The sequence below is a fragment of the Phasianus colchicus genome, chromosome 16 (assembly GCF_987193195.1).
Source record: "Phasianus colchicus chromosome 16, bPhaCol1.hap1.1, whole genome shotgun sequence".
Taxonomy (NCBI): domain Eukaryota; kingdom Metazoa; phylum Chordata; class Aves; order Galliformes; family Phasianidae; genus Phasianus; species Phasianus colchicus.
This window is the reverse complement of record NC_143451.1, coordinates 7969666-7997112: the sequence shown is the minus strand read 5'-3', so window position 1 is coordinate 7997112 and position 27447 is coordinate 7969666. Positions and strand designations below refer to the sequence as shown.

At 40.4% G+C, this 27447-nt stretch overlaps 1 protein-coding gene across 5 annotated transcripts; it reads left to right on the top strand.

Annotated features, from left to right (window-relative positions):
* The first annotated feature begins 52 nt into the window (after window positions 1-52).
* Window positions 53-27422, top strand: TMC5 (transmembrane channel like 5). Of its 5 annotated transcripts, none has more exons than XM_090151655.1 (23): window positions 53-279; window positions 9801-9962; window positions 10521-10810; window positions 11193-11297; window positions 12408-12494; window positions 13241-13340; window positions 13959-14049; window positions 14346-14594; window positions 15766-15917; window positions 16407-16551; window positions 17119-17274; window positions 17620-17786; window positions 18454-18532; window positions 18906-19003; window positions 20223-20318; window positions 20710-20785; window positions 21557-21690; window positions 22851-23024; window positions 24247-24325; window positions 24616-24705; window positions 25682-25780; window positions 26091-26136; window positions 26658-27422. In XM_090151655.1, the coding sequence occupies exons 2-23, from the start codon at window positions 9889-9891 to the stop codon at window positions 26777-26779; spliced, it is 2709 nt and encodes a 902-aa protein (XP_090007781.1). In that variant the 5' UTR covers window positions 53-279; window positions 9801-9888; the 3' UTR covers window positions 26780-27422. The 5 variants fall into 5 exon arrangements, with proteins under 5 accessions (XP_090007781.1, XP_090007782.1, XP_090007785.1 ...); XM_090151656.1 differs by lacking the exon at window positions 53-279 and adding an exon at window positions 1491-3379; XM_090151659.1 differs by lacking the exon at window positions 53-279 and adding an exon at window positions 3393-3756 and having other exon boundaries at window positions 10581-10810.
* The last annotated feature ends 25 nt before the right edge of the window (window positions 27423-27447 follow it).

Here is a 27447-nt window from a genome sequence, read left to right as displayed (position 1 = left end):
CGGCCCCTCCTTCAGGCGGCGAAGGTGGGGCGGATTTGTGGCCCCCGGAGCGGCCGTGCCCGCGTCGGCGGCGCTGCGGGTGTGAGGGGAGCGGCTGTGTTGAGTTCTGAGCCTCTCCCTCCGTGCTTCTGCTTTGTGGGTTGAAAATCGGGGATTCGGGCTTTGGGGCGTTTATCTTTTTATTTCACATCTCTATGACAGCGTAGAGACACGAATAAAAATCTTTTCGTTGGAGCGAAGTGATGCCCACGCACCCAGCAGCGAGGGCACGAGGCTGTGGTACGTTGGTTTAGAAATAAGTTCTCTTTTGTCATCTGCTTACGTCTGGTGTGAGGAGCAACGAAAGCTCAGGCTGATGTGTGGTTGAGAGCCGCCAGGTCCTCGGCCTGAACTCGTTGTGAGCACTTCTTATCTTTACTGTGAAAATACGTAAGTGAGGAAACATGAAAGCACTCTGCGAGGAAAAGTAATCTGTCTGCAATTAAAATGAATCATTGGGTTTCAGGATGCTGAGTCAGACATCAGTAAGGACACTTCCCTCACCTGTGTGCTGTCAGCTCAGGCATGTGATTTTTGAATTGCTTTATTAGCAAGAGGAATCCACGTGGTCACATCAGTTTTCATAATAAAATCATAAAATGATAGCAATAAAAATACAAGCTGGGATCTGCATGCACTGCAGGTGATGTAGGCGTGCATGGTTATCAGTGTGTTCGTGTATTATGTGCAGGAAGAAGAGAACTTCAAGAACACTGAGACATGGAATTAACTTCCTTATTGCATGGAACTACTTTGCAGAAAAAAATATTTTGTTGATATTCTAGATTTCATGCTGGTATGTTGCTCTAGAAGATAATTAATGAGCTTTATATATATTTTTCCTATGAAAAAAATCTATGGTATGTACTCATGGTTCCATAGGTCACTGTGAAGTCCAGCTCATAGGGCAGGAGGTCATGTCTGCTATTTCTTCCCATGGTGTTTTTCCCAGGTGGCACGTTTTGCATAGCAAATCCTGACACTGTGTGGCTGCTGGAGGCCAGGCTGCACTTTGGCTCTAGGGTGTACAAGATCTGTCTGTAACAGAGTGAGGTACTGCAGGGAAATGTGTTTACAGTGGTTATTGTGGTTCCTTGGTTGAGCATCACATTTAATGCTCTTTGTTTGAAACCCCTGAAAATCGTGTTGCTGAGCATTTGTGCAACATCTGCAAAGCGTGCACCAGCTGTGTACATTTATTGCACCGCCAGAGCCTAAGTGCCTGCTTTTATTGGTGCATGGAAGCCAACCAAGCATGGATATTTGGCTGTGGCTGCAAAGCAGGGCCAGCTCTGCCTTAAATAGGAATTTGTACGGGCTGAGGCTTTCCCACAGTGCTATGTGGGGTGCCAATATTGCTGTTTATTTTTGTTCCTTTTCTTACCGGTAAGAATAAAAAGAAGAAAGGTAATACACTTGTCAATAAAATTGCTGTTCTGAAATGCTGCGTGATAGAAAAAACTCTTTGAGAAAAGATGTAGATAAAGATTGCAGAAATTGCAACAAGGTTGATTTTCCCAAGAATTCCGTGAAAGCATTCTCTCTTCTCTCTTTTTGAATAGCGAAAGCTGTTCAGAACCTTGGCAATGTTTCCGTTCATTTAATGATTCACAGCAATCTTAGGTGGGAAAGAAGGAAGAGAAAGAGTGCTAAGGAGATGGGGACAGGTGATACTGCCAGTGTCAGTCACACGCATGGCTGCGGCCGCTTCCTCTCTTGCACTGTTTCTCCAATGTACCGAACTCACAAAGCAGCAGTTCTCAGTCTGTGCTGAGCACAGAAGCTTGTGCCATATTCTGCCATGATCATCAGGACCTGAAGTCTCATTTAGTAACAGCACGTGCTTCCAGGACACTTTGTGTGTATGTGTGTGGTTCTTAATGCTCAAAGAAACCCAAGCTTCTAAAGATTTGGAGAAATTCTGAGTGTTCAATTCTGGGCACTTCTTGTATTGAGCCACCTCGTTTTGCTGTGTGGTCTGTGCCACATGCAAGCAGCAGCTGGATCAGCATGAGAGATCTACAGACAGGTCCTCTCAGTCACGCCAGGAATGTTGCTTTGGGCAAAACATGGTCTTAAAGCAGAACTAGAAAATTTCACCCAACTCTGTGTTGAATGCATCTGGTACAGGATAGGCATGGTTTACTGAATTTCAGAACTGAATAAGCACTGTCCACTTGGTAAAAGTGATCCTTGTGCATTACAGCAGTGCAGCTTCTGAACATGGAGCAGGTTGGTTTGTGACTGTTTCCCACCGGCTGGTAAGGCCTTTAGTCCAAAGGCTGACTGACATTTTGTTTTCACATCATCATCATCACCATCTTGCTTACCAGAGAAGCTATTTAGAAACAATTTCTGGAAGCTGTAAGATATGTGCTTGCTGTGAATGTTAAATGTGCCAACATGGTTTAACAAACTGTGTTAACATAGGAAGGGATGGGTTCTGTGGTTCTGTACAGAATTGGTGGAAAGGAAATGAGTGATGGACAGTCCTATGGGTGAGATACAGCAGAGCCAGTCTAGTCCTCCTCCCATTTTTCACTGCTGCCCGTCCCAGTGGTGGCTGTTGGGCCCCACGTTGAATCTGAGGATGGTGCTTTGTTAAGAGGACAGCAGAAGCCTTTGGGAAGGGCTGCAGTGACTGGTTGTGCTGGAGGAACGCCAGGTCCAGCTCAGTGCAAGTAGGGGATGAATTCCCATCAGCATCCCGCCCTGCTGAGGTATTTTGGAGGAGAAGTTCCCTCCTCCCTGGTGCTTCCCTGACACTCTGTATCAGCTGTAGCTTCATCCAGAATTTTGTTCAAGTCAGCTTGAAGGGAAGACGTGGAGGGGAAGTGGTGAATGTGAAAAATCGATAGATAGGTGTGTATCACTAAAAGAGAAGAAATGCCGCGTGTTCGTGACGTTATTCCAGAAACCCTGTCCAGAAGCTGCCCGGTGCTGCCTGGCTTCGCGTGTCTGTGTGTGTATGTATTTAATTGGCCCTGAATGAGCTTTCCTGTAAAAAATAAGATCGTAAGGTCAAGGTTTTTGTTTATCTCTGCTCTATAAATGATTAATCCAGAGATAAAGGTTAAAGCATCGTGTCCCTAAATATGATTTCTTTGTATTATTTTATTGTGTTGTTATCGCGATCCAGGCAAACAGCAAAGCAGGCGTTAATTCACGGAGGGAAAGAAAATGACAGAGTCGGCGATCGGGCAGAAACAAAGCCGTAAGCGCGGGACAACGGCCCCGAGTTCCGCGGGTGAGCGCGGGGCGGGCCCGGGGCTCCGGGAGGAACCGCCCGCGGGGCGGGGGGCCGGGCCTCCATGCCGTGCGCGGAGCGAACCGGCGGCAGGTAGGGGCGGCGCGGGGCTCCGGGATGCGGCCGCTGTCCGGTGCTGGGGCTCGCAGGTGGTTCCGCCACGCATCTGTGCCGCAGTTGTCGCTCGAGCGGCCGGCCCGGTATCCTAGGGTTCGGTGTTGGTGTAGAGGAATGTCACTCTGAAAGCTGGGTGCGGGTTTGCTCAGGGATGTGCAGGGCTTCTGCGGGCTGGGAGGTGAGCAGCCACCCAGTTACGTGCCCAGCTGTGCCCGGTTACGTGGCGCCTCGTGGCTTCATTTCCCTGTTCATCGCTTCAGAGCTTCTGCTGTCTTCAGCTCGAAAGGTTGATCCCATGCGGATCAACTGCCGCAGCAACTTTCATCGTTCCCTGGCGTGTTCAGTGTGGTGAGGTGAGCCGTGCGAGGTGTGCCAGCCCTGCTGGGATCACCTGCTGGCAGCGTGGCATCTGCTTTTGCTTTGGAGCAGCCTGCTTCTCAGCCTCTGCTAGTTAGTGAATGGATGTGGTGCTGCATTTTCCAAATTGCAACAAGTAATGGGAAGCCAGAAGTAAATGGGGAAGGTTTTTATTCTGGCTATGAAAGTAGTGAAGTGTTGTGGTATTGTTCTGTGGGCAGACATAACAGGAACTGGTGCTGTGTAGATGTCCCTGCTCGCACTTCTGTAAAAAAAAAACCTCTAATTGTAACTAATGTACTCCCTCTGTATGTTTATTGAAAAGTGGAATTGTAATGTACTCATATCCTACACTGTATTTTAACTTAGCTATATTTTGTCTGAAAACAAAGTGTTTAGCTTACGTGAAAGTAATTGTCCAGTAATTTGAAAGCCACTTATAAGGATGTTGAAGTCCAAGGAGAAACCTGTGACTCCATTCTTCTGACTGGTTCACTCCAGCCATTTTCTGACTTGTTAATTGATTTACTAGCATGTAGTGAATAGCTTTTGTTTTTTTCTCAGGGTCATTGTGAGTGCTGGCTGCACAAATAGTTATCAATGACCATAACAGAACAGGAAGTTAAACCAGGAATTACAGACAGAACAATACCTTTCTTCTGTTGGACAAAACTGCGCATCTTCAAAGCCCCATTTGTTAATCTAGACTGTAGTTCTAATGTGGTTTTCCAATTGAACTTATGAATGAGACTCCTGTAACTGATACTGCTCATTAAAGTATAATTTGAAGGTTGCATTTAGTCTGGATAGCTGTCTATTGCACACACAGCATACACAAAGCTTTTTTAAGGCAAGACATTAGAGCTTTTGTTGTAATCGGTTATCTTGTGCCTCTAATGGATGGTCTGTGATAGGCTGTCTTTACAGTGAAAACAGAAAACTTAATTTCAAGCAACAGTTCTTGAATACTACTTTTTTTTTGTTAATCAGACATTTCCTTCTAATGCAAGTAGCTGGTAATGCTGCTTAATAGATAGACTTAAAAATATTCATTTTGTGAAGCAAGATTTAGTTTGTAGTTTGGAAGTGTAGTCACAAGCTTGACTTGCATGCATAAAGTGATGTCTGCCTTAGCCTCAGTCTATGAGCAAGGTTAAGTTTTTTAAGGGTTTTCAAGAGAAATGTTCATAGTTTATTATTCTTCCTAATCTTTCCTGTAGGGGAAGCACACATACTGTTTTTACTCTTAAGTTCCCTATTCTAATTCTAGTAGTTATTATATATCCCTGATTGTTTTCAGCCAACACTTAGAACTTTTCCAGTGGATTAAGTTGGCAACTTGAGGTCAGAGGTGATAAAATAGAAGCAGCAAAGAGAAGCGACTTGCTCTCAATGGAATCTGCAGAGAGGATTGGATAAGGCAGTTAGGTTGTACCGAATCACCGTGCTATGTTCTTCAGTCCATAAGGGTTGTGATTGGGTGGGATCATTCCAGAGGAATGGGTAATTGTGTGGCAGATTAGGGAGAGTACTGTGAACTTCACTGTCGTGGTTTGGACTTGTTTCTGTGACAAATTAGTGAATCTGAGCTTTAATTCACTGTTACTGGACAAAATTTTGAAATGTGTACAAAGTTCTGAAGATCTGGACAGGGTAATTAAACTATATGTTGTAATTACTTTTTTTTTAATGTTTCAGTGTCATGTTCATTATAAAGGTGTTTAAACTCAAGCGAAGGAGTCAAATCCCACTTGAAATGCTGCAAACATAAAGTAGCTGGCAGTCCTCTGAAAGCCTTATCTAAGCAGCCACAGGTGATGTCAAGTTAACTCGTAGTCAAAGTGGACAGGATGAAAACATTGCAGTCTTACTATATTTTGGGACAGAGAGAAATTACAAGAGGACTATTAAACGGAAAGGACAGGCAAACAGATGAGGAAAAAAAATGGGCATAGAACAAATATGGAGCTGAGCTCTTCAGGCTTAAGCTGTAGCTGTAGACTTTGGGAGCAGCCTGTGGAGAGCTGAGAGAGTCCATCAGTAGGATGTTCCCCAGTCTCAGATGGATGCTGTTCTACGAGCTGATGTCAGCCTGTCTGGCTACCCTGCACCCTACTCCCTCTCATCAAGAAAAGGTGGGGGGATGGAGAGAATGGGATCTGTATTCTGGAGGGAGCATTGTATCGTAGGGCTAGGAAGTGCCTTTCTTTGTGAGCTGAGGTTCAAACAAGATGTTGGGAGAGGCAACAGCACTGTGACCGGAATGACAATGCTGTCACTCTCCCCATTTTTCTTTCCAATGTTCCTGTCTGTCATTTGAATGCTGCTGCAAGCACATGACTCTTTGATACTATCACTTGTCTTTCACTGAGAAGATCTTTCAGCAGAGGCTGTTTGCATTGCTAAAATTTATTGAAAGTCTAAGATAATAAAGCTGACATCAGCTCCTGTTGTTCACTATGGTAACATCAATAAAAGCACAATGAAAATCCAGTAAGACGTGGTGTTTGTCAGTATGGACCAGGTACTTTGGCAGTGTGCATAAAAAGTAATTGACTTTCACTTCCTTGTATGATTCACATTTGTTTCGTTGCTAATATGTCAATTTAAGATCAGGCTGTTGAGTGTAGTTCAGGTTTTATCACAGCTGGCAGGCCCTCTGGATTTCCTGGGAGACTTCCTAGTTTGTTGCAGCAGTGTTGGAAATGTTGGAGTTGAGTTAGTTAAAAAGCAGTGGTGAGTATTGGAATCTAATTGCTGACAGAACATGTCTGTCTCTCAAACTCACTTTTGGCTTCCAGAAATAAGTCTGATTTTTCAGTTTGAAGCTGTGTGGAACATAGTCATGGAATGGCGTAAGTGCAAATGGACCTTAAAGGTCGTCCAGTTTCAACTCCCTGCCTGACCACCAGGTCAGGCTGCCCAGTGCCCCATCCAACTTGGCCTTGAATGCCTCCAGGGATGGGGCATCTACAGCTCTGGGCAGCCTGTGCCAGGGCCTTACCATCCTCTCAGTAAAGATTTTCCATCTAACAGCTAACCTAAATCTCCTAAATCTCAAAATCTTCTAGTTTGAAATCATTCTGCCTTTTCCTATTGCTATCTGCTCATGTAAACCTTCTGTTTATAAGCTCCCCTTAAGTACTGGAAGGCCACAGTCAGATCTGCCTTGAGCTTTCTCTTCTCCTGTAAAACAGGAGAGGGACTCATGAACAAAAATAACTTACGTAGTGGTGGAGGGCTGTTCAGTCATACCCTAGAAAATTAAATGATCTTTCTGTTAAAGGAAAACATTCAACATTCAATCAGTTCTTCCGTAATTTGTTCCCTTTGTTCAGCACTGTTAAGTAAACTATGATGTAGTTCTGCAGCTTACTGTTTGCGTTGACTTACAGGATTTCTGTAAGTAGACTTTGCTTCACGTGTTCTTTTTGAGGAAAGCAGGTAAATGACTTGAAAGTGTGAGGGTTTTCCTGTAATGTGATACCACATCAAAATGTAGTTTAGCCAGCCATGCATGTTTGTTTGATTAAAATTCTAAAGGAGGATTAGTGTCTATGGCAGTAAATTACCCAAACAGGAGTGGATGAAACGAACTGGGAGTGTGTTCTCATAGCTGTTTGTTTGTGACGTGAAAGCCGTTACTTCTTCTGGGAAGTGATCCAGAAGCACGAGCCTGTGCTGCTTGAATTTTCCTGCTTTATATCTTCGCAGGGTGTTCAAGGATTTAAGTGGAAAGCACCTTCTCTCCACCTGTGCTGTAACTTATTTGCTTATCTATGATTCTTAAGCCAGCTGACCTTAAAACCTTCTGTTCTCCAGTGTGAGAAGTGGACAAGATTTATCTGTTTGCTTGCCAGAATCCAAAATGTCACCCAGCAAATAGATGCCACCCTGAGAAGGGAAGGCTTGCCAAACTTTTGCTTTTAATCTTCTTGAACGATCTTTGTTCTTCAACTATTTTTTTTTTTCTTTTGGAAGATAACTTTTTGAAGGGGAGGGTAAGTCTAAACTTCATATCTGTTCCTGGAGCCGTGATTTACTGGATCCCATCATAGTTCAAAGAGGAGAAGAAAGTGGTTTAGCTTGTGTATTTCGTGCTTCTGGCTTTTCCAATGAAGTGCGACTGATAAGAAATCTATAAAATGCCTGTACCTCAAACCACAAACCAAACCAATGATGTACACATCTGTTTTGATAGAAAAAGTTTCTCATGATTTTGGGGTTTGGGATGGAGGAAGTGGGTGGATTGGTGTGCCATCTGTACACCTTTGTGTGCTACCTACATAACTCTGGCATGCTACTTGTACATCTGTAGCACACATGTGCACCCATCCCACCCCAGAGCATGTTGTGCACCACGGCAGTCTTTGGCTGAGTACAGGTGCAGTCAGGAAACATGGGCTTTCCACATTCTCCCTCACTCCAAATGCCATTCAAAGTCTGGGACCTAATATCTTCAGCTAGCAAGGAGAAAAATCTTCCTTTTCAGTTGGAAGAAAATGTCTGTGTGTGTAGGGAATTAATTTTAAGTCCTCCAAACTTCAGGAGAAGGGAAAAACAGCGACTGGCTTCACATGTTGGGTTCCATGTTAGACTGTAATTGTCCTTGCAGATTTCCAAGGAAATCCTGACAGGCACTGCTGTGCATCTTAGGATGCTGAGGAAATGAAGTGGATAATGATGGAGCCAATGGACAATACGGGAGTGTCTTAGTGAGCCTAAGGTCTCAAGGTCTTCAAAAGAAGCAAGAGAAAGAAGTGATGGCTGTATCTTTTAGTCAAGCTGATCTCAGTCTTGTTGGTTGCACTTCAGCAAGTTGGTTGGTATAGCTGATGGATACTTGCTGCTGGGTAATGCTGGTTCTGCAGAACCCACGTGTTTACATCAAAATATTTCTTCTCTACAATTTGAAGATCAGGCAAGCTGACAAGCCATTCAGATTTGTGCTGGGTCTGAGGGAGCGAGGTTTCTTGGAAACCAGCTGAAAAGCGGAACAATGTCATTTGGGGCATTCTAAGAAAACTGTCTGAGTGTTTTGTTCCTCTGAGAAGGCCATCTTTTCTTCTTTAGCTTTTCATTACAGTTTGAAATGTTAAATATTTTCAGAGGGAAATGTACTTTTCTAGGCAAATTGTTGCAGCAGACTGTCGTCATGTATTGCAGGAGTTATGTATATGTTATTTTAAATGGAGTCTGAGGACAGCACATGCCAATTTCTGAATAGTTTGTATAAAACTTCAGCACTAGCTTACAGTATATCTGAAAAGATCAACTTGACACGATGCCTTTAAGAACAAATACTAAAAATTACTTCCTTTTAATTTATTTTTTTTAGTACAGCTTTGATTAGTTGCAAGAACTACCTATTTAGTTTGGATTCTGTCTTTAATTTGAATAGAAGATTCTCCTTTCACTGACCAACCTGGACTTATTTTGCTAATAATTTTAAACTCTGACCAGGTTTGGTTTGTTTAAGGGTGAAGTGAAACTCTAAGAAGTAAAGCCAAGGATGAAACTATTTACAAGATCAACACATGAAGTCATTAGAAGAGCCCTCGATAAGAGTGGTCCAGCGTGTCCCATGCTCACAGCTGAGTATTGGAGGTGCCACAGTTAGTAAGGAAGTGGGCAGGCATTTCTTACCTGTTGGTTTTGGAGCCATAGTGGTCAGAGAAAAATTGTGTGTTTGTTTTTTCCTGTATGAGAAAGAAAGAGAATGTACTTCCTTCTTCTTAATGTTTTAACACGCTCCTAAAACCTGTTTTTAGTCAATGCTGGTCAAGTCTTCATGTGGCACTCCAATTCCATAGTTTGTGTAGAGCTAGCTATAGAGAAACAGGAGTTCTTGTTTCACCTGAGTCTTGTAGTGGATCCTAAATTTCCCTATGATAAATAAAGTCAGAGCACGAAGATGGTTCTAATTTCCATTTATATTGTTATATTTTACATGTTAGTGAGGTGACAAAATCTAACTGAGGGCAAAAATGAGGTTCCTTTCTTTCCATTTTGTGTGTGTGTGTGTATGTTTTGTAATTAGGTCAGAAATCAGTCTACACAGGAACTTGTTACTGGAGCAGTAGAGACAAAAATAAGGAAGATTTCTTCTCTCAAACCAAAGACTTGCTATGTCTTACCATTACAACGAAGCCTTTGAAAATCCAGCCTACCACTTCTCAGAAACACTGGAAGTTGATAGGAGGTGAGTCCATTTCGTTTGGCTGTTGTGACTTTGCCATGAGAAATCAAGTTATTTATGTGCAGGGCAAACTTTTTCTCCAGAGTTTTAGTTTGTGACATGCTTTTAATACCTCCTTTATGTTTGCTTTCTCAGACACAAGTTTTTGAAGCTGTCAAGAAGGTGTCAGTCAAGAGAAATTGCGTGCTTGGTTTTGACGTGTTATAAATGTTATCAGTTAAATTGATTTTAAGTTTTACAGCACAGATGATATGGATATTATTTAGTTCTTGTAATGTTTACAATGTGCTATAATCTTGAATGTCTTAACTTTTCAAGCAGTTATTTCTGTTTAGGTAGGCTCCATGTTAACTTCAAGTGGAGAAAGGCATTAGTCTTTCTAATTCATTTGATGACCAAGTCAGAATTTTTATGTTGAAGTTCCAAATATGAAATACCTCTTAGTATCTGACTTCCTCTTGTAATATAATCAAATTTGATGATACTAGGTAGCAATTTAATAAGCATATCAATTGAAAGGTTTTCTGGCACTCAGGGTTTTTCATTTTCTTATTCACACAGCAGGAATTCTCAAGGGAATCAGTTGTCTCACCAAAACCCCTACGATTCTTTATCATATAGTTATCAAGGAGAGCACAGAGGAAGAAGACAAAATTATCCTCCAGCCATACCAATGGCTTCTCTGAGACACAGTTCTGAATACAGTGAAAGTTTACCAATGGCTTCTCTGAGACACAATTCTGAATACAGTGAAAGTTTACCAATGGCTTCTCTGAGACACAGTTCTGAATACAGTGAAAGTTTACCAAGAGTTGAAGTCCTGAGCAGAAGTCCATCTGGAAGATTCCAGGGTATGTAATTTCTCTTATTAAGATGCTTAGAAACAAGTAACAGCTTGCTCTGTCCTGCAGGCAGTGCTGCCATTCTGGAAGGCTCAAGTCTCTGCATAAATTTGTGTTTGTTGGCAGTGGATTTTTTGCCTTTTTCCCAGGAGTTCAGATCTTAAATTAACAAGTAAGAGCACTGACTATTTTGTTAACAGATCAGTAAATGCTTACTTTTATATAATTAATTGAACAGTAGAATGTATATTTGAAAGAGAGAGAGAAGTGATAGGATATATTGCCATATCTATAGTAGAGCTGTATTTGATCAAAAGGTCTGATATTCTGGGTATGTTAATAATCCATAGCAGCATGCAACTTTCTGTATAATTCTGATTGCCTTCAATAGATAATCTTTCCTTTGAGCCCGAGCCAGAATTGGCATATAGCCCACGTTCTGCCTTCAGTCCTCTGGATGACCCTTATACTCACAGATTTTCCAGTGCATCAGAAGGTAAGATGCTCAGATTGTGCTCTATCAGAATACTGATGTCAGTCTCACTCTCCCTAAAATAATAAAAATTTAAAAGTCTGCTTCAAGTATGAAGATTTTCACATAATGAAAGGAGTCAGCTTACGTGAATTATATTTTACTATATAATTGTGGCTGAATTTTTCAGTATTTCTGAAAGTGATGATCTTTGTTTCTTGAGCAATAAAAGGTGTAATGCCTATGCCTTTTAACTGAAACTCCCAATAAGTTGGTCATCATCAAATAAACTTACACAGTTATTTGAAGAGTAGAGGAAATAAGAGGAGAATAGGATGCGTTTTTCAAGACTGTCTTTAGTTACTGAGTTTGTTACTATGTTGTCCAAGTGTAAATTATAGCAGTAACTAGAGATTTATGTTAATGAAAACAGAGTGGACTGAAATAATACAATCTGAGTTCTCTCTTAGACCAGCATAGCAGTTTATCAATCATTTTCTGGGAAGAATCTTCTCTTCCCATATCTTGTAATCTCTCTGTTACAGTTTGTAGGAGTAAATGTTAGTGAGCCTGCAGCATGTGCATCATTTAGCAGATGTGTCAGTTGGTTGGGACCTTCCAGACTGAAGGATTGTGCTCAACATGTGGGTGTAGCACTGAGTAGGTTGGCCATTATCTTACTGGGGAGTCAAGCAAAAATAAGGTTAAACTCCTCTGCTTCATTGCTGGAACGTGGATGGCTTTAAGGAAAATAGTTTGAATGGTTTGATGAAAGAAGCTTGATGTGTCTGAAACAATCCCTCCAAATCAGTGGAAGGATTTTGAAAGAAAGGAGCTGTCTTCTAAAAAGAAAAACTTGAAGAATCAATGTGTACATGTATGAATGGGTTAAATGAGACAGTTTTTCACAGTAGGAGAAGACTTGGTACCACTTTCCCAGCACGTGTCTGAGAAATTGCATGCAGTCATCAAACATCACCTGGGAAGAAGTTAGAGGGAGAATGTATGTTTGCATGTAGTTAGAGAGATAGAAGGGTATATTTTTAAATTCTTTTTATGAAAGTGAAATTTGAATGTCTTAAATCAATTTAACCTAGGAGTATCCAGGCTTACTAAATAGTGCTTCTTGTTCAGATAGCTTTGTTCGGAGACGCAACAGAAGGCCATCTGACATCATGACATTTTCAGCCCTGTCTCAAGCAACTCCAGAGTGCAGAGAAGGTAGGAGTTTAGAGAAGTGTTTTTATGTGAGGTAACGTCTTGCACAGTTATGCTGTGGTTGATACTGTTCTTGATTTATCATCAGAATTGCATGTAGTTTTTCTGTGGTTACAAGGGCAGCTTGTTTTTTTGTTAAGGTTAGTATTTCATCTTTTGTACTCCCTAGCACACTACAATATAAGTGAAGCAAAATGCAGTGTGATTTCTTGTTAAGAAGTTTAGCTTTCTTTTTTAACTTATTAGGATTTGCTTGACCAGCTGATGGTTTATTATTTTATTGTATGTCTTGAGTTAGCATCGAATTCCAACTATGTGGAAACAAGATGAATGACACGTAATATCTCTGTCTATTTTACATAGACCAGCATGAACTAAAATCACAGAATAAACCAGAAGCTTAGATTTCAAGTTGGTATGTAGTATTTTAGAAATGTGACTGTCAGTAATCAAGGGATAGAGCAGCTCTTCGGAGTTTGTCGATGTTTTGTCTTCCTTTACAGTACAGCTCTTTGTATTAGCATTCAACAGTAGACAAGGATACTTATTTGTTAATGTGCAGTACTGCTACTTCCATGTATTAGAGTACTGGTAAAAGTAAGGATATTCTAGACAGAATCATTAAGTCTTAGAATGTGGCATGCATTTGTAGCTGTGAAAATGGGAATGATTATATAAATTTTCAATTTTTTAATAACAATTATTATATTATCAACCCCAAATTTGGATTTATCATTATTTTTGTGCAGAAGAAAAACTAATTGAAAGTCTTACAAGCATGTCCAAGCGCGAAAGGGTTAAAGCGATCCAGAAAATGCCAGAAACCATGAAAAGAAAAAGAGAGATCAGGTAAAAATAGTTGATCTGTTTAGTTTTACAAGCAGTATAATTCTTGACATCTAGCTGTCAAGTATGCGTGTTTGCCAGCTGCTCAGCTTTGCTTTGTCCCTTTGAGTACAAAAAAACTGATAGTACTTTTTAATTAGCTTTTAAAAAGTTAACATCTTGCAAGGAGAAATAATTTAAAGATGGTTCAATGTCCTTTCTCTGAGTGAGAAGACTCTCATGTAACATAAAACACAATAGCAAGGCCGTGCCCTTCTGCATGCAAGTATGCCTTCTGACTGTTATTCAAGGGAAAGTTGAATGTTGGCTGTTAAAAACAGAGAAAAGACCACATGATTTCAGCCATCCTTTTGATCTTTGCGTACATTTATTTAATACACATGAATATATTTAGATGTTGTTCCTGGCAGTGACTTAGTAGAACAGTTGGAATGTGATGTCACACCTCAGCTTGTAACAGACAAAGACTATTTTAGCAGCTAACACAAGAAGAACCGGCAGAACCATCTCAAGTTGTATTGACTTGGTGATGAGCACATGTTTGCCAGCTTCTTTGGCTTCCTGTTCATGCTACAGCTCGTGCTATAACAATTGTCACTCCTTTGTCCTGCTTTCCCACAGGAATAAAGTTCTCAGAGAAATAACAAAGAAATCAGGGGGCCGTGGTACTCAGTGTGGCTGCTGTAAGCACTGTCTGCGCAGAGCAAAAGTGGTGAGTGTCAGGCATGTCAGTGGGGAACAGCTGGAGGGAGCTGTAGCTGCAGTGTTATCACCATCTCCAGAGGTATTGGGCATCTTGTGGTCTTACTTATTTCATTTCTTCACTGTTCATTGATAATGACTTGCATTAGATAGGAACAGTGCTTAAGTGTTTTACAATGCATTGAGAGGTGGAAATCTGTTCTTATCATCAAAATGGAGCTGTAAAAATGTGAGGGTGTATTATGTGGATTTGAGTCCTGTGTAAGGCTGCTCACTGAGGTTCACCTCTCATCCTTTGTTCTGTAGTCATTTCGGCGATTTAGAAATACCTTGTCAGAAAATTTACACCGACTGAATTTCTGGCACAAGACTCTGAAGATCATTGGTGGAGAGTTTGGAACAAGTGTTCTTTCTTACTTTATTTTCTTGAAATGGCTGCTGAATTTCAACATCTTCTCATTCCTCATAAACTTTGGTTTCATCACAATCCCTCAGATTGTTACAGCAGAACCAAATAACCTTTCATTCACGGGTCTGGAGCTGCTCACTGGAGCTGTAAGTATGTCACAGTGAATGTGTGTTACTTTTTTCTGCAACAGATCTATTTTAAAAACTCACGGCAGTGTAAAAACTAATTATTTCTTAAGAGATGGAGGTAAATTTTTACACGATTAGAAGAAATATTTCATACATACTTGAGGAAAAGAGGCTGTGTCAGAAGTTGACTCAGAGTGGAATGTATGAGTTCTGATGGATTTGTCTTAAAGCACATGGTTGCTATGTTCAGCAATATAGCAAGACTTTTTCTATGTAGAAAGCAGTGGAAGAGTGGAAGCCAGGCTTTCTGGAGACAACTACAATAGTCTTTAGGAGAATGTATTTCCCATGCTAGTTTTCCTTTAAAAATGCAATGTGGATTTCAATATGTGATCCTGTGAATTTTACGTATTTCTGAAGCTTTGTTCTTCTAGGGATGCAGATCTTGGTGTGGCAGCCTGTTGAGCTCAGTGTGGCTTGTAATTAGAAGGAGCTTTTCAGTTTACAGAGATCTTTCTACTTGGGGCATAAAATCTCAGGCTATTTGGAAAGAAAGACTGTGCTCTAAGCATAGACTTGCTTCTTTTCTTTCCATCTTTGACTGTTTAAGAATTGTGTCAGTTTAACTGATGTTAAAGGATTTCTCTGGTTAATAAACAAGATTCTGCTCTCCTTAATACTTAGTTGAGAAGAAATTTTTTTTTTTTAAATGATCCCTGCCTTTTCTTTCTAGGGTTGGTTTTAAAGTTGTGTATTCTGTAGTAGTAACACTGCTCAGTTTTGCAAAGAACAGTCACTATTGCAGGAGTTCCGCTGTCATGTTGTAACTCAGCATAGAATGTCACATGTTTCATTCCTGGTTCCTTCACAGCTGTTGCAATTTATCAGTACAGAACTTTGCTCCTGAGAAAGAAGTGATTATGCCTTTCCCTCTTAAGAATTTTTCAGAAGATACGAAGTCATGCAAATATTGATTGCTCACAATCATCCATATGATACAAATCTGTAATCATGTACTTCTAAAAGCTCCCACAGCTTTTTTGGGGGGGTATAAGACAAATAAAGGACTTGATATTTACAAATTTAATTACTCCTCTGATTTCACTGTACAACAGCTCTCACATGTGAATTAAGCCTTAGATGATGGTACTTCTAGCAAAAGTTCTGAATGATGTCCATATATTTCCAGGGTTATTTTCAACAAACAGTACTCTACTATGGCTTTTACACCAATGCTACAATCAGTCAAACGAAGAATGGTGCATCTTATAACATGCAGCTGGCCTATATTTTCACTGTTGGAATATATTTTGTCATCTGTTTGCTTATCTTGGTGTTCAGGTAAACTAGCTATATGTTCTTATTTCACTTATATTAGCAAAAAAAAAACAACAACAACCCTGTATGGTTGGCAGGCATGGTTGCATGAGTATGTTTCTGTAAGTTACTGTTTCTAGAAGAAACTCAGAAGCCAGTCTCGTGCATAAAAACTTCAATAGATGAATGAAGAACAAGTGCAGAATATTAAGGGTCATGCAGTGAATCCCAGTTCAAAACAACAAATCTCATTATCTCCCTTTTGTAACGTGTTGCTCATGGTATTAATGTGTCCTTCTGAAATTGATGAACTAAAGATTGTCAGAAGCATCTGGGTGAGGGAACTGTGAGAGTTGTCTCACATATTAAAGTGTTCTTATTTGGGATGCTCTGATGTAGATCTGCTAGCCCAGAGAAGGGAGAGAAAAACTAACAATCCCCACTCTTGTTCTGCTGTGCAAACTTGATGGATTTTTCCTGTTACACATCTCACAAATTCAATTGTCATTGCAGCATGGCAAAATCCTTCTGCAGAAACTTTATTAACCCTCAGATGTACTCTGGCAATGCAAGCAAACTTATCTGCGCGTGGGACTTCAACATAACTAATGAAAAAGCTGTGAAGTTGCAACAAAAGAATCTCAGCACACAGATAAAGGTAGAAAATACGGGAGATACAAAAAGGTGCAAAGGTACAGAATTAGCATGCTGGAGTCACTCTGCCAGAGCATGTGCACAAATAAGTTTCTGGCACTGACTTGAGCATGCTAGTCTTGTTTCTAATAAACTTAAGTCTTCCTGGCTGTTACGTTTAACTTGGTTTGAACTCTTGGTTTTGTCTTAACTACTCATTTTTCGTTTCACTTTAAGCTATGTGTAAATGCTTCTATGTATATATATTTATGTATTTTTTCCTATTAAATGAATCTCTGTGACTATTAAATACATGCTAAACAGAATATTGCTTCTGTTTTTCTTTTCTTTTTTTTTTCAATTTAACTTTTCTCAAAGAAGAGCAGACTTATATGAAATGTTAAATACAGTATAAGCTGTTAAGATAAACAACTTTTGGAATAGTAACACAAAGTTGTCTAGTAAATTTTCCCACTGTACCAATATTCTAGAGGAGAAAAAAATACATCAACCTCTTAAGCAGTTATCTGAAGCAGGTTTTGCTTTATGCTGTCACCCGAGGAATTCTTCATTAGGATTTGTTTCCTTGCAGGAAGACCTTGCTGAAGGAAATGAAGAAGCTCTAAATTTTTCTGTAACAGAGAGAATTGTTCGCATTCTTATCCATCTTGGGACATGGGCTGCTTCCCTGGGAACAGCAGTAGCTGCGTGTGCTGGTGTTTACTTCCTCTCCATTAATAATCTAGAGGTAAGTACTGATCTTGCAGCCCTTCATCCCAGCAGTTGCTTGCCTGAAATTGTGGCTGTCTTAGAGTGCAGCTGCTGTCATTAAAGAGCAAGAAGTCCTGCCTCTCCTTTGTCCTGCAGATGGTTTTAGAACGGGGCTCCCACCATGGTCCTGTGTAACTCATAGGAAGGGGAGAGTTACATGCTGAACAGACATGGAACTGTAAAACAGGATTACCTCTAATCTGAGAATATACAGGGATGTGTGCCAGGTGTCTTCCCTGTGGGCACAACTTGAGGCAGCATTTCAGCTAAGGTTCTAAGTTTAGGGTTGGTTTTTATTTGTATTTTTTTTCTTCTCTCAAAGCTCTTTATGAAAGGGTATAGAAATGAACTGGAAGGCCAAGCTGCCACGTTGGTGCTACCCATTATTACATCCCTCCTCAATGTGTTCATCCCATTTTTCTACTCATGGCTTGGAAACCTGGAGAAATTTCAGAATCCCAAAAGCAAGATATATGTCACTATTGCCAGGTATTTGTTGCTACCTCCACTTAGTGCTTTTTGCCTGAAGTTGGCTGACTCTTCTTTTTTACAGCAAGCTGTATCTAGGTGGTGTGGTGGGCAGTAGTGAGCTATGGAGCAGGTGAATTCATCTTCCCAAAGGCTTCTGTGCAGCCTTCCCTCAAAGTTCTGTTGGCCTACTTTCTAGAATGTTGCATCTCTGCATGAAGACTTGCCCTCATTTCCTTCCCACTTAGCAACATGGTGACCTTGGGCTTGGCTTTATAGCTCCTATTGATGGTGACTGGGCTGTGGGCCTCCTGGGGGAAGGAAAAGAAGTGGTAAGAGAAGTGAGGAGGTCTGGCTTCACTGCAGATGTGTGGAATTAACACTGTCTACCTGTGCTCCTCAGACCTTCCTGCTCTGTGGAGTGTGTGCCCACAGCCAATGGCCTATTGAGCAGAGGCCTGTGCCAAATTTGCCCCACCTTTCCTTGATTCTGCCAGGACAATAAAGTAATGCAGCACCTGAGCTCCAAAGATTGCTTCTGTTAGTCCTGGCACTGTGGCATGCTGTTGTTATAACAGAAAGTTAATGTATGTAAGTAACACGTGACCAGCAGTTGTCCTGCTGTTATTCTTCCCAGTGAAGTTGCATACCAGTTGCCAGTGCAGTTAATGCTATGTTTTCTTTGTAGAACTATAATCCTGAAAATATCCATTGTTGGAATACTGTGCTACTACTGGCTTAATGTTGTGGCTGCATCGGAGTCACAGGTACAGTTTCAAAAATATCTCTCTTTGACTTACAATACCTCATTGAGAACTACTTTGATGTCAGGTCTGTTCAAGCAAAGAGAAGTACATGTAGTTTCTTGGACAGCTGAATTTGCTACCCTAGTATTTCTTGAATTTTACCCTTGAATTTCTAGAGAAATGGGTAACTCATTTTCCTACATTCAATTTAGATCTCATCTGGCTTGCAGCATTGTTCACTGAGAGATCAGCCATTAGTTAGGATGCTAGCAAAGCTTTGGTTCACGGCACAAATTTTTGGATGCCCAAGCATTCAGGAATGTTAGATTTACATCGTTTTTCACTTCTAGATGTGCATATCTTGTTTTTGTTTTTTTTTTCCCACCCCTTAAAGTGCTGGGAAACACTGATTGGCCAAGATATCTATCGTCTTGTGTTGGTTGACTTCATATTTTGCTTGCTTGGCTCATTCTTTGGAGAATTTTTGCGAAGGTGAGTACATTTTTTTTTCTTTTCTAGTCTTGTTTTTCTTCATTAGCCAAATAGGTGTTTTGTTGTTGTTTTTGTGTCATTGTTTGGTTTTTTTTTCCCCTCTGATAACTGTGATAACAGTGCTGAATTTTTACCTGCGCTGCAAAGCTTTTTGGGATCTTAGCCACACATCTGTGGGAGATCATTACAATTGTTTGCCCTTCAAACGAGGTGAGGACAAGATTGGTTTACAAATGAGGACTTGGACTTTTGTGTTAAATTGACACAAAACAATGTTGAGAAGCCCTTGTAAAATTTCCCTGCACTGCTCTTGTCAGTGTACTTTAATCCTCTCGTGTTCTTGCTCTGTTGAGATAGAAAATTACCTTTAGCAAAAGGTCACAACTAATATGCAGTGTCAGCCATTATGAATGTCATCCACTAAGCCATGAAAAAGCAGCAGGGTTACAGCTGTAAAAGATTAAAAGCACAATTGCTTGTAATTACTTGTATGTCTTCAGAGTAGTTTGCAGCCAGCACAGCCCTGAAACGTTCATTGTTGATAATGTGGCTATCAGATGTACCAAGGCCTCTATTCAAGGCAAAATGGGATAGTTACCAAAATCTTTCCTATTCTTGTTACAAAAACAAAAAATAACAAAACCTGAAACTGAATCTTTGTAGCTCAGGAAAAAATGAAATGATAAAATGAGATTGCTGGCCCCTGAGAGAAGTCCTCTGGGTACTTGCTTATCTGTGTATATCTCAGCTGCCTGCAACACTGGTTACATTAAAGTAGAACATACTGTAGAATATATTGAGTACCAGTTTATGAGATTGATTTTTTTTGATTGAGGCTGAGAGCTTTCAGGGTTTGTGAACAAAAAAGAAGTTAAGGGTTTTTAATGAGGTAAATCATCACTTCATGTGTTTAATCACGTGCATAAGCATACTACCTCCTTTCTTCTTCCTCTTTTATTGACTTGCATAAAAAACACCGTCAATCTTATTTACCACTGCTGTGTCTTATGGGAATTTGCTTTTGCTAAGTTCTACTTCATTTTTGATGTGCTGTCTAATCAGCTGTGGCTGCTTTGACTGATGTGTGGTTAATGGAACCCTGAATAATCTGTCACTGATGATTACATTCAGGAGGTAATTTGTTGACATTTCTAAAATGAGTTTAATTATTTAGCAAATGCTATTTTTTTTATTTTTTAATTTTTATTTTTTCACCCAGAATTATTGGAACTACAGTCTGTGTAAGCCTGGGGGTGCCAGAATTTGATATTGGAAGAAGTGTTTTAGATTTGATCTATGCTCAGACTTTGACCTGGTAAGTGGTCAAAACCATAATTGGTATTTGGGAATGCCATGGAACATCCTGATTCAGATATTTATGGGTACTTTACATCATGAAAGAAAGAACAGGATAAATGCCTGGGGGAGATGATATATCAAGTACCTTTAGTAAGGATTGTGACCTGCCAGTTCTCTTTGACTGAGGTTACTACCTGCAGTATTATTGTAGTTTACCTTGTGGCCACCTGGTCTGAGAGAAAACGCAAAAGAAATCATAGAATGGCTTTGGTTGGAAGGGACCTCAAGGATCATCAAGTTCCAGCCCCCAGGTCGCAGGCAGGGTTGCCAACTGTTAGATGAAACACTAGTGTTAATGAACTGTGGAAATAGACCTTTTTTTTCCTCTTATAAATTCTTTCTGTTAGGATCGGTATTCTCTTCTCACCTCTGCTGCCTGGTATCCAGATGATATCGTTTTCTATAGTATTTTATGTGAAAAAGGTAAGAAGCTTTACATATTTGCTTCATAAAATGCCATGGAAATTACTCTGTTTGAAATCTACGCAGGATTGATTAAGTTGAGTGCTGGGACTGCCTGGAGGCTGAGGAGTTTTGTGCTTGGGGAACTGGTTGGTTGGTTGGTTTTTTTTTTGCTGTTTTGTCTAATGAGTTTTTGTTTGTCGTTCATTTGCTTAAAGAAAGAAAGGAGCACAATTAAAGCCTAGGAAACTAACAGCAAACAGTGCATCTGTCAGTACAGACACTCAGCCTGTTGCTATGATTCTGGATTCCTACTCTCACCAGCAACCTGCCTCCTCCGCTCGGGGCTTGTGGGTCTAAGTGGGGTGATTCTGCTTCATGTCAGGGTGGAGGCTCTCAGAGTTCTTTGTCTCATAGTGTGACTACGTAAGACATTGTTTATGAGGTGTCTGAACAGTCTGTAGTGTTAAATATAGAAGAACAAAGCTAATTAGAAGCACGGATTCAAATTTCACCAAGCTGTGGGAAGTTTCATGTGTGCTTCAAAAGCAAACTCTATCAGAGTTCTGTAAAAACCATCAGAACCTCGTATCATCTCTTAGCGATTGGAAGACTATATTCTTGAAGTTTTCTAAAACTACAGCTTATCTGTCAAGCTCTTATAAAAGAAGTTGATGAAAACTCTTGATAGATGCTCTTCCAGCAATTGCCTCCAGCAGTTTCAGCAGGATATGCAGTTAAAGTGGTAAGTAATGCTATTCCAAGAGTGTATGTACCTTCATCTCTTAAAAGGTCAGTCTGATGAGGAATTGCCAACCTCCTCGCAAAGCCTGGAGAGCTGCTCAAATGACAACGTTCTTCATGTTCCTTCTGTTTTTCCCTTCCCTCGTTGGAGTCGTGTCTGTCATTGCAGTCACTGTCTGGAGGTACGGAAGAGCGCTGACGTTCATTTCCACTACGTTGTGTTGTGTGACCTGATACCAGGCAGAGAAAATCTGTACTAACTGCTAGTGGCAGGTTTCAGATGTTCATAGTGTTCTGTGTTCTGCAAACAGGCTCAGTAAGTTTGCAAGAATGTGGTTAATGCAGTAACTTGTCCCATAATTAAAGTGGGAGGTCAGACAAGATTGCTTTCAAGTTTTGGTATTCTATGTTAATGTCACAGAAAACTCTTTGATTTGGCCTTTCCTGCTCCTCAGAAGTTTCTGTGACCTTGCCTGCTCCTGGGCTTAAATGCTATGGGCCATACCAGGTCTGCAGTGCAGAATACCTGGAAGAAAACAGAGCAGGTCAACTTCTGAGCTTCTGGATTATTTGCAGATTTCAGATGGTTTTCTTGTTTGTTTTTTAAAGAGTGTGCAGAGCTCTGCAATGAGGCATCTGGGTTGCTAGCAGTGTTTTAAAGCTGCTTTGTTTATGCGTTGTTTATGTGTGTTACTCTTGTCACAGTAATGATGGAAACTCAGATGCAGCTCTTTTTCTTAGCAATTCTCAGCCACGTGACTTCATGTGTAGCCACCTGTCTTACTAAATAAAAACAGATGAGGTGATGTACTTCAGAAAACATATTTCCAGGGGCCAGGTGACAATTTTGTTCTGTCTGGATTGGTCCAATTTCAAAGCAATCAACATTTCTCTATTTCCATCTGCCCCAAAATGTTAATTTTTGTTAAGAACTGCCTCATTTCACCACAGCCTGTTGTTGCTGAAAGTTTACAGTGATTTGTGTCCTGGAAGGCAAGGTGTGGTGGTAGTTCCATTATGCAGCTGTGCTGCAACTTTGAAAATACAGATTTTCAGACTGCAGTATTCTGCTGCAGTGATTTGTTGCATACAGTGCACGTGGCTTAGTAGGGATCCGTTGCAGCATCTCTTATCTCTGACTGCAGTAGTCTCAGAGGTGTACTGAGGTGGAATTTTAATGTCCTGGAGCTGACCCCAAAAAAGTCAGCAATTATAGATGATGGCATTCTGTGAGGGTCCCAAAGAAATGGAGGGCAGTAGCAAGGCAGAGAACAACATTGCATTGAATTAAATCCCTTGTTAGTATATGAAACATTAAATAGCTGCTTTCTCATGCTTTCAGGTTGAAACCTTCAAAAGAATGTGGTCCTTTCCGAGGTCTGCCTTCTATATACACAGCAATTTCTGAGTGGGTAAAAATACTGGAAAACTACATTGATTCCAGATGGGTAGCATGGGTCTACTACAACTTAATTACAAGTGAACTTTTCTTCTTCATCCTCTCCACCCTTATCCTGTAAGTACCTGCTGATGAAAAGGACGTGAAGTGGAAAAACCTGGTTAGGCCATAGCCATTCTCTGTAACAACTGCAAAGTGCATTTTAGAATATCAGAAATAATTAATATAAGGGAAATTAATGTATTTGAAGTATGTAAAGAAGTTATAAAACCTATTCCTTCTATGTTATGATGCCAAAGCTCTCTTTGTTTCATGCTAACTGAAGGATGTACTGCTTTTTAATTTAATATTTTTAGTTTAGTTTAGTGAGTTGGCTTCCAGGTCTTATTACCACTGCCATTCTGAGCTTTAGGAACATCAGTGAATGGGAACGTACTGCATATGGTTGGCAGGATAAATTGCTTTACTTATTTATTTAAAGAGATATAAATCAGTAGGAAAAGATCTGTCATTCACAAGGAGTAGTAGTACGTGTCAGATCTATACTAGAACCTTGGGCAACATTAAAAAAAAAAAAAAAAAGTGGAGGTTTGGTGGGTGGCTGCTTTGTCTTTGACCATTTTTCTTCTGTGGAGTCACTTGTGGAATGATGATACCTTGCAAAAATACCTGAGTTAATGTGTGGACACTGGTGGAAGGGCATGGTGGTGCACAAATGGCATGTCAAAGTGAGCATGCAATGTGGGGAAATGCTCAAAAGTCAGCTGTGGTCTATTTCAGCCAATCTCAGGTAAATTCCTGTACTGCCCATTGGCTAAAGTTACTTCTATAGGTACAAATGGTATGTGCATCTTTAAGGTGCTGGCAGAGTTTGAAGTTGTAGCTGTGCTGCTGGATTATTTTGTTGTGCACACCTAAGAGCCCAAACCTGTTCTAACTAAACAAGCTGCCAGTCATCCTAGAGCAAATAAAATTGGCTTGGAAGCAGAAATTGTTCAGTGTTGTGACTTAAGGTCTGAGTAAATGACACAAAGTTGGATAAGAACACTGTGCTCTTCTTCGTTGTCTGAAATGTTTCTTGTATTGTTGACCTGCTTTAATTGTGCCTCTCATCTTGAATAAGATCCCATAAATCTTTGGGTCTTTTCCAAGATAATGTCTTAAGCAATTTCACGTGTTTGGCATTCCAGATGTAATTGTGTATATGTATGCAGATATTTATGTTTGTGTGTATACCTGTATATTTGGTGGATGAAATGAAGATAAATGTCTGTTTAAGCAATGACTGGGAGGAACACATTGGTATGAGTGTTCATCTTTTGGACTTTTTTTTATTTAGAGTTATTACTTACCTTTACTGGCAAATAATAAGAGGAAGAAGAACCATGGCCAAGCTCTTATGTGAGCAAATTGTTAATGTAAGTTTGACTTTCAGCTTTATTTTGTTTAAAATTTTGGTTTTCTTGTTGATTGTCTCACTCTGCTGTTGTGCAGCTGTAATCTGCTTTTCCTGCAGCAATGCAGAGGAAAGTGGAAGCCCTCCTGTATGTCAGCTGTGGGGAAACTACTCACAAATAGTGTCATTGCAAAGGAATTTTATGTTCAAACTGTGCTGCTGCAGCTTCTTTTGTAGATCAGTTACTCGTAGACCTTGAACCTTGAATTATTAGTCCATTCCAGCTAATGATCAAGTGTGTTTTATGTGCAGGAAGGAAAAGATAAAATGTTTTTACTTGAGAAACTACGGATACTACAGAGAACAAAAAACATGCTTGCACTGAGAAGACAAGACCAGCAGGTCAGTCTGGTAGCTCAGATACCACTGTTTCAGTGATGTGCTCATAACAATTGTGTGGGATTCCTCTAGACTTGTGAAGATGCTGCCATTTTGGCTATGTCTGTATTTAAAACTTAAAGTGCTTGCTTCCTAGCTAGCCCCAGAAAACAAAAGGGTACTTGGAAATTTGCTCACGCAGAATTTAACCTTGGAGCACATATGGAAAGGTCTTTGCCCTCATTAGAAGATATTTATGATTATGAGGCTGCAGGAAAATACTTGTAGCCTCATGTGTAGTGATGGTCAGTAAAGAGTTTGGTCACACTTGCACATTGCCTAGAGTAAGAAGAATGCTGCCTTCCTCCTCTGACTCCAGCTTTCCTTTGGGCTTTATGTTCTGTGCCCTTTCCACCCATTTTTTCAGCTGAATTAAACCGGGTGCCCTGACTTAACTCCACACAGCATCGTTTGACACCTAATATTTTTAATCTGAAATCACTTTGTCCAGTCAGTGCTGCTAGCTGAACCATCAAATGAGTGTTAAAATGTGCACACATAGGTGCTCTGTAGTGTTTAATTTAGGCTGAGTGAAAACTCTTTCACCTACATAGCTGAGAAGCAGAAGGGTTTGTTGAACCCACAGGAGTATCTGTCCCATGGAGAACAGCTTGCCAGTGCTATTTGTCTGCAGTTGCTGCTCTGCAGTGCATTTTTAGAGCTTCAAAATAAGGCAGGACCGCTTTTATTTTCTTCACCCACTCAGGTTAGTACAGTGCTGTCTGCAGAGCACTGAGGTTGCATCTCTGTATCACTGTGAGATGGGATTCTGGACTACACAAAGGAAAAAGCCTTGGCACTCTGTTGGCAACATATCAGATTGCCTTTTGCTTATTAGAACTCTCCCTAAAGGAAGGGTAACAGATGTGGATGCTGACCATAAAGCCACGGTTGGAAGCCATCGTGTATTACTGCTAATGTCAAATATTCTGTCTTTCAGAGAAGTTCTTTATCTCGCTCATCCACGCCACCTGCCCAGCAAGAACCAAACTACCCAGAAAGGACATTTGACAGAAATCAAAATGCATCCTACAATGAGGTGAGAGTCAGAAATAGCAGTCTCTGCTTGATGTTCATTGTCTATATCATGCCCTAGGCTCTACATAGGGACATTTGTTGGACAAAGAGGACATCCCTTATGTGTAGAAATGATTCTAATTTGAACTGAAAGAAAATATAATTGGAGTAGCTTGTAGTTGGAATTGTAGCTGGAATATTTGTGCTCATAGTCCTGCTTGAGATGTAGAGGTAGTGTGGCTTTCTTATGGGTAAAGTATAATTTTAAATACAAGATAACAGGCATGTGAGAACAACGCTGACTTACATCTACCTGTGAATTTTGTTTCCAGTATCCTTATTCTGCTGGGATCTCGAGGGGGGCTGGCTTCCCATCTGGTAAGCACAGAGAAAGTGATGTTCGTAAGCTCAGCTTACAAATGTTTGATTTAGTATAGACAAGATGCAACAGACTGAGGTAACAGACACTTTAGCATCTTGTAGAAAAAGAAAACAAAAAGACTGAGTTTCTGGGGGTAAAATTCTTCATAGAACATGCTTATTGGTGGCTTGTTGTGATGGTAGCGTTGACTTCTGAAGAGCGATCACAAACTTCTGTACACAACAGCTGAACTTCTTTGGGTAAATGAGACATTTTGTCTTATGGGAACATAGGAAAGAATATTAGATCATTAAGGGAGTTCTTCATGTTTCAGAAGTGGTTGTTAACAGTGTGGATTTCCTGGTACATTGTGTGGTGAGAGTAAAACAGCACTGAAAACTTGCACAGTAGCTTCATGTTTATACAAACATGTTCCTTTAAGTAGATGAGATGTTTAAATAGTGCGGGGCTCTCTAGTAGAGGGTGGTTATTGTACCTACATCAGCACACTTTAATTTACTTCTCTTGTGAAAAACAGATTGGGAAACATCGCAGCCAAGCAGCAGCTCAGGGATGTCTGAGGCAGTGGCACTCGCTCTGCGTGCGAGGCAAGCAGCTCAGTGGGAAGATTTAAATGACAACATCGATTTTCGACCATGAGCAGGCAGCAATGGATGCTGAGTAACCCATGGATGTTCTGCAGAAGGCAATACTGATTCACACGACTGAAAGAACCACTGGTTTTTTTTGTTTTTTTTATCCCCTCTCGTGGAAGAGAAAAAAGAGGTTGCAAAATGCGAGCTGAGCCAACTGAGCATTGGTCAAATACAGAGAAAATAAAATGAAAGCACAGTTGTTTTTAATGACTGTGATGTTTTAATGGATGCAAACTGACTTGTGTGAATGATTATGTTACTCCTATTGTAGTTGCCCTTCTCTGAGACATTTATGTAGGCTTTGTTTAACACCAGCTTGATGAACTCTTAGAAAAAAAGAAAAAAAAAAAGATTGCTTATCAAAATTCTCATCTGTGTAAAACCACCCCTTAGAAACAAAAAGGTTGTGACAACTTGTCCAGTTTGGAATAACACAACAAGGACTCTTCTCAAGTTTACTCTCACTTCTTTTTATTCATAGCCACAACTTTGCTATGATAATAAGCTTTAGATTTAAAAAAAAAAAAAGTATTGTTTTTTTAGCCTGTCTTTTACTAGTGCATGGTTTATTTATTTATTCCTCCCTAGCTGCTTTGGGCAGAAGTGCCTACGAAAAAGGTCAATCTGCTCCTTAAAGTTACAGTTTGTGTTAAGGACAACAGAAAACAGGTC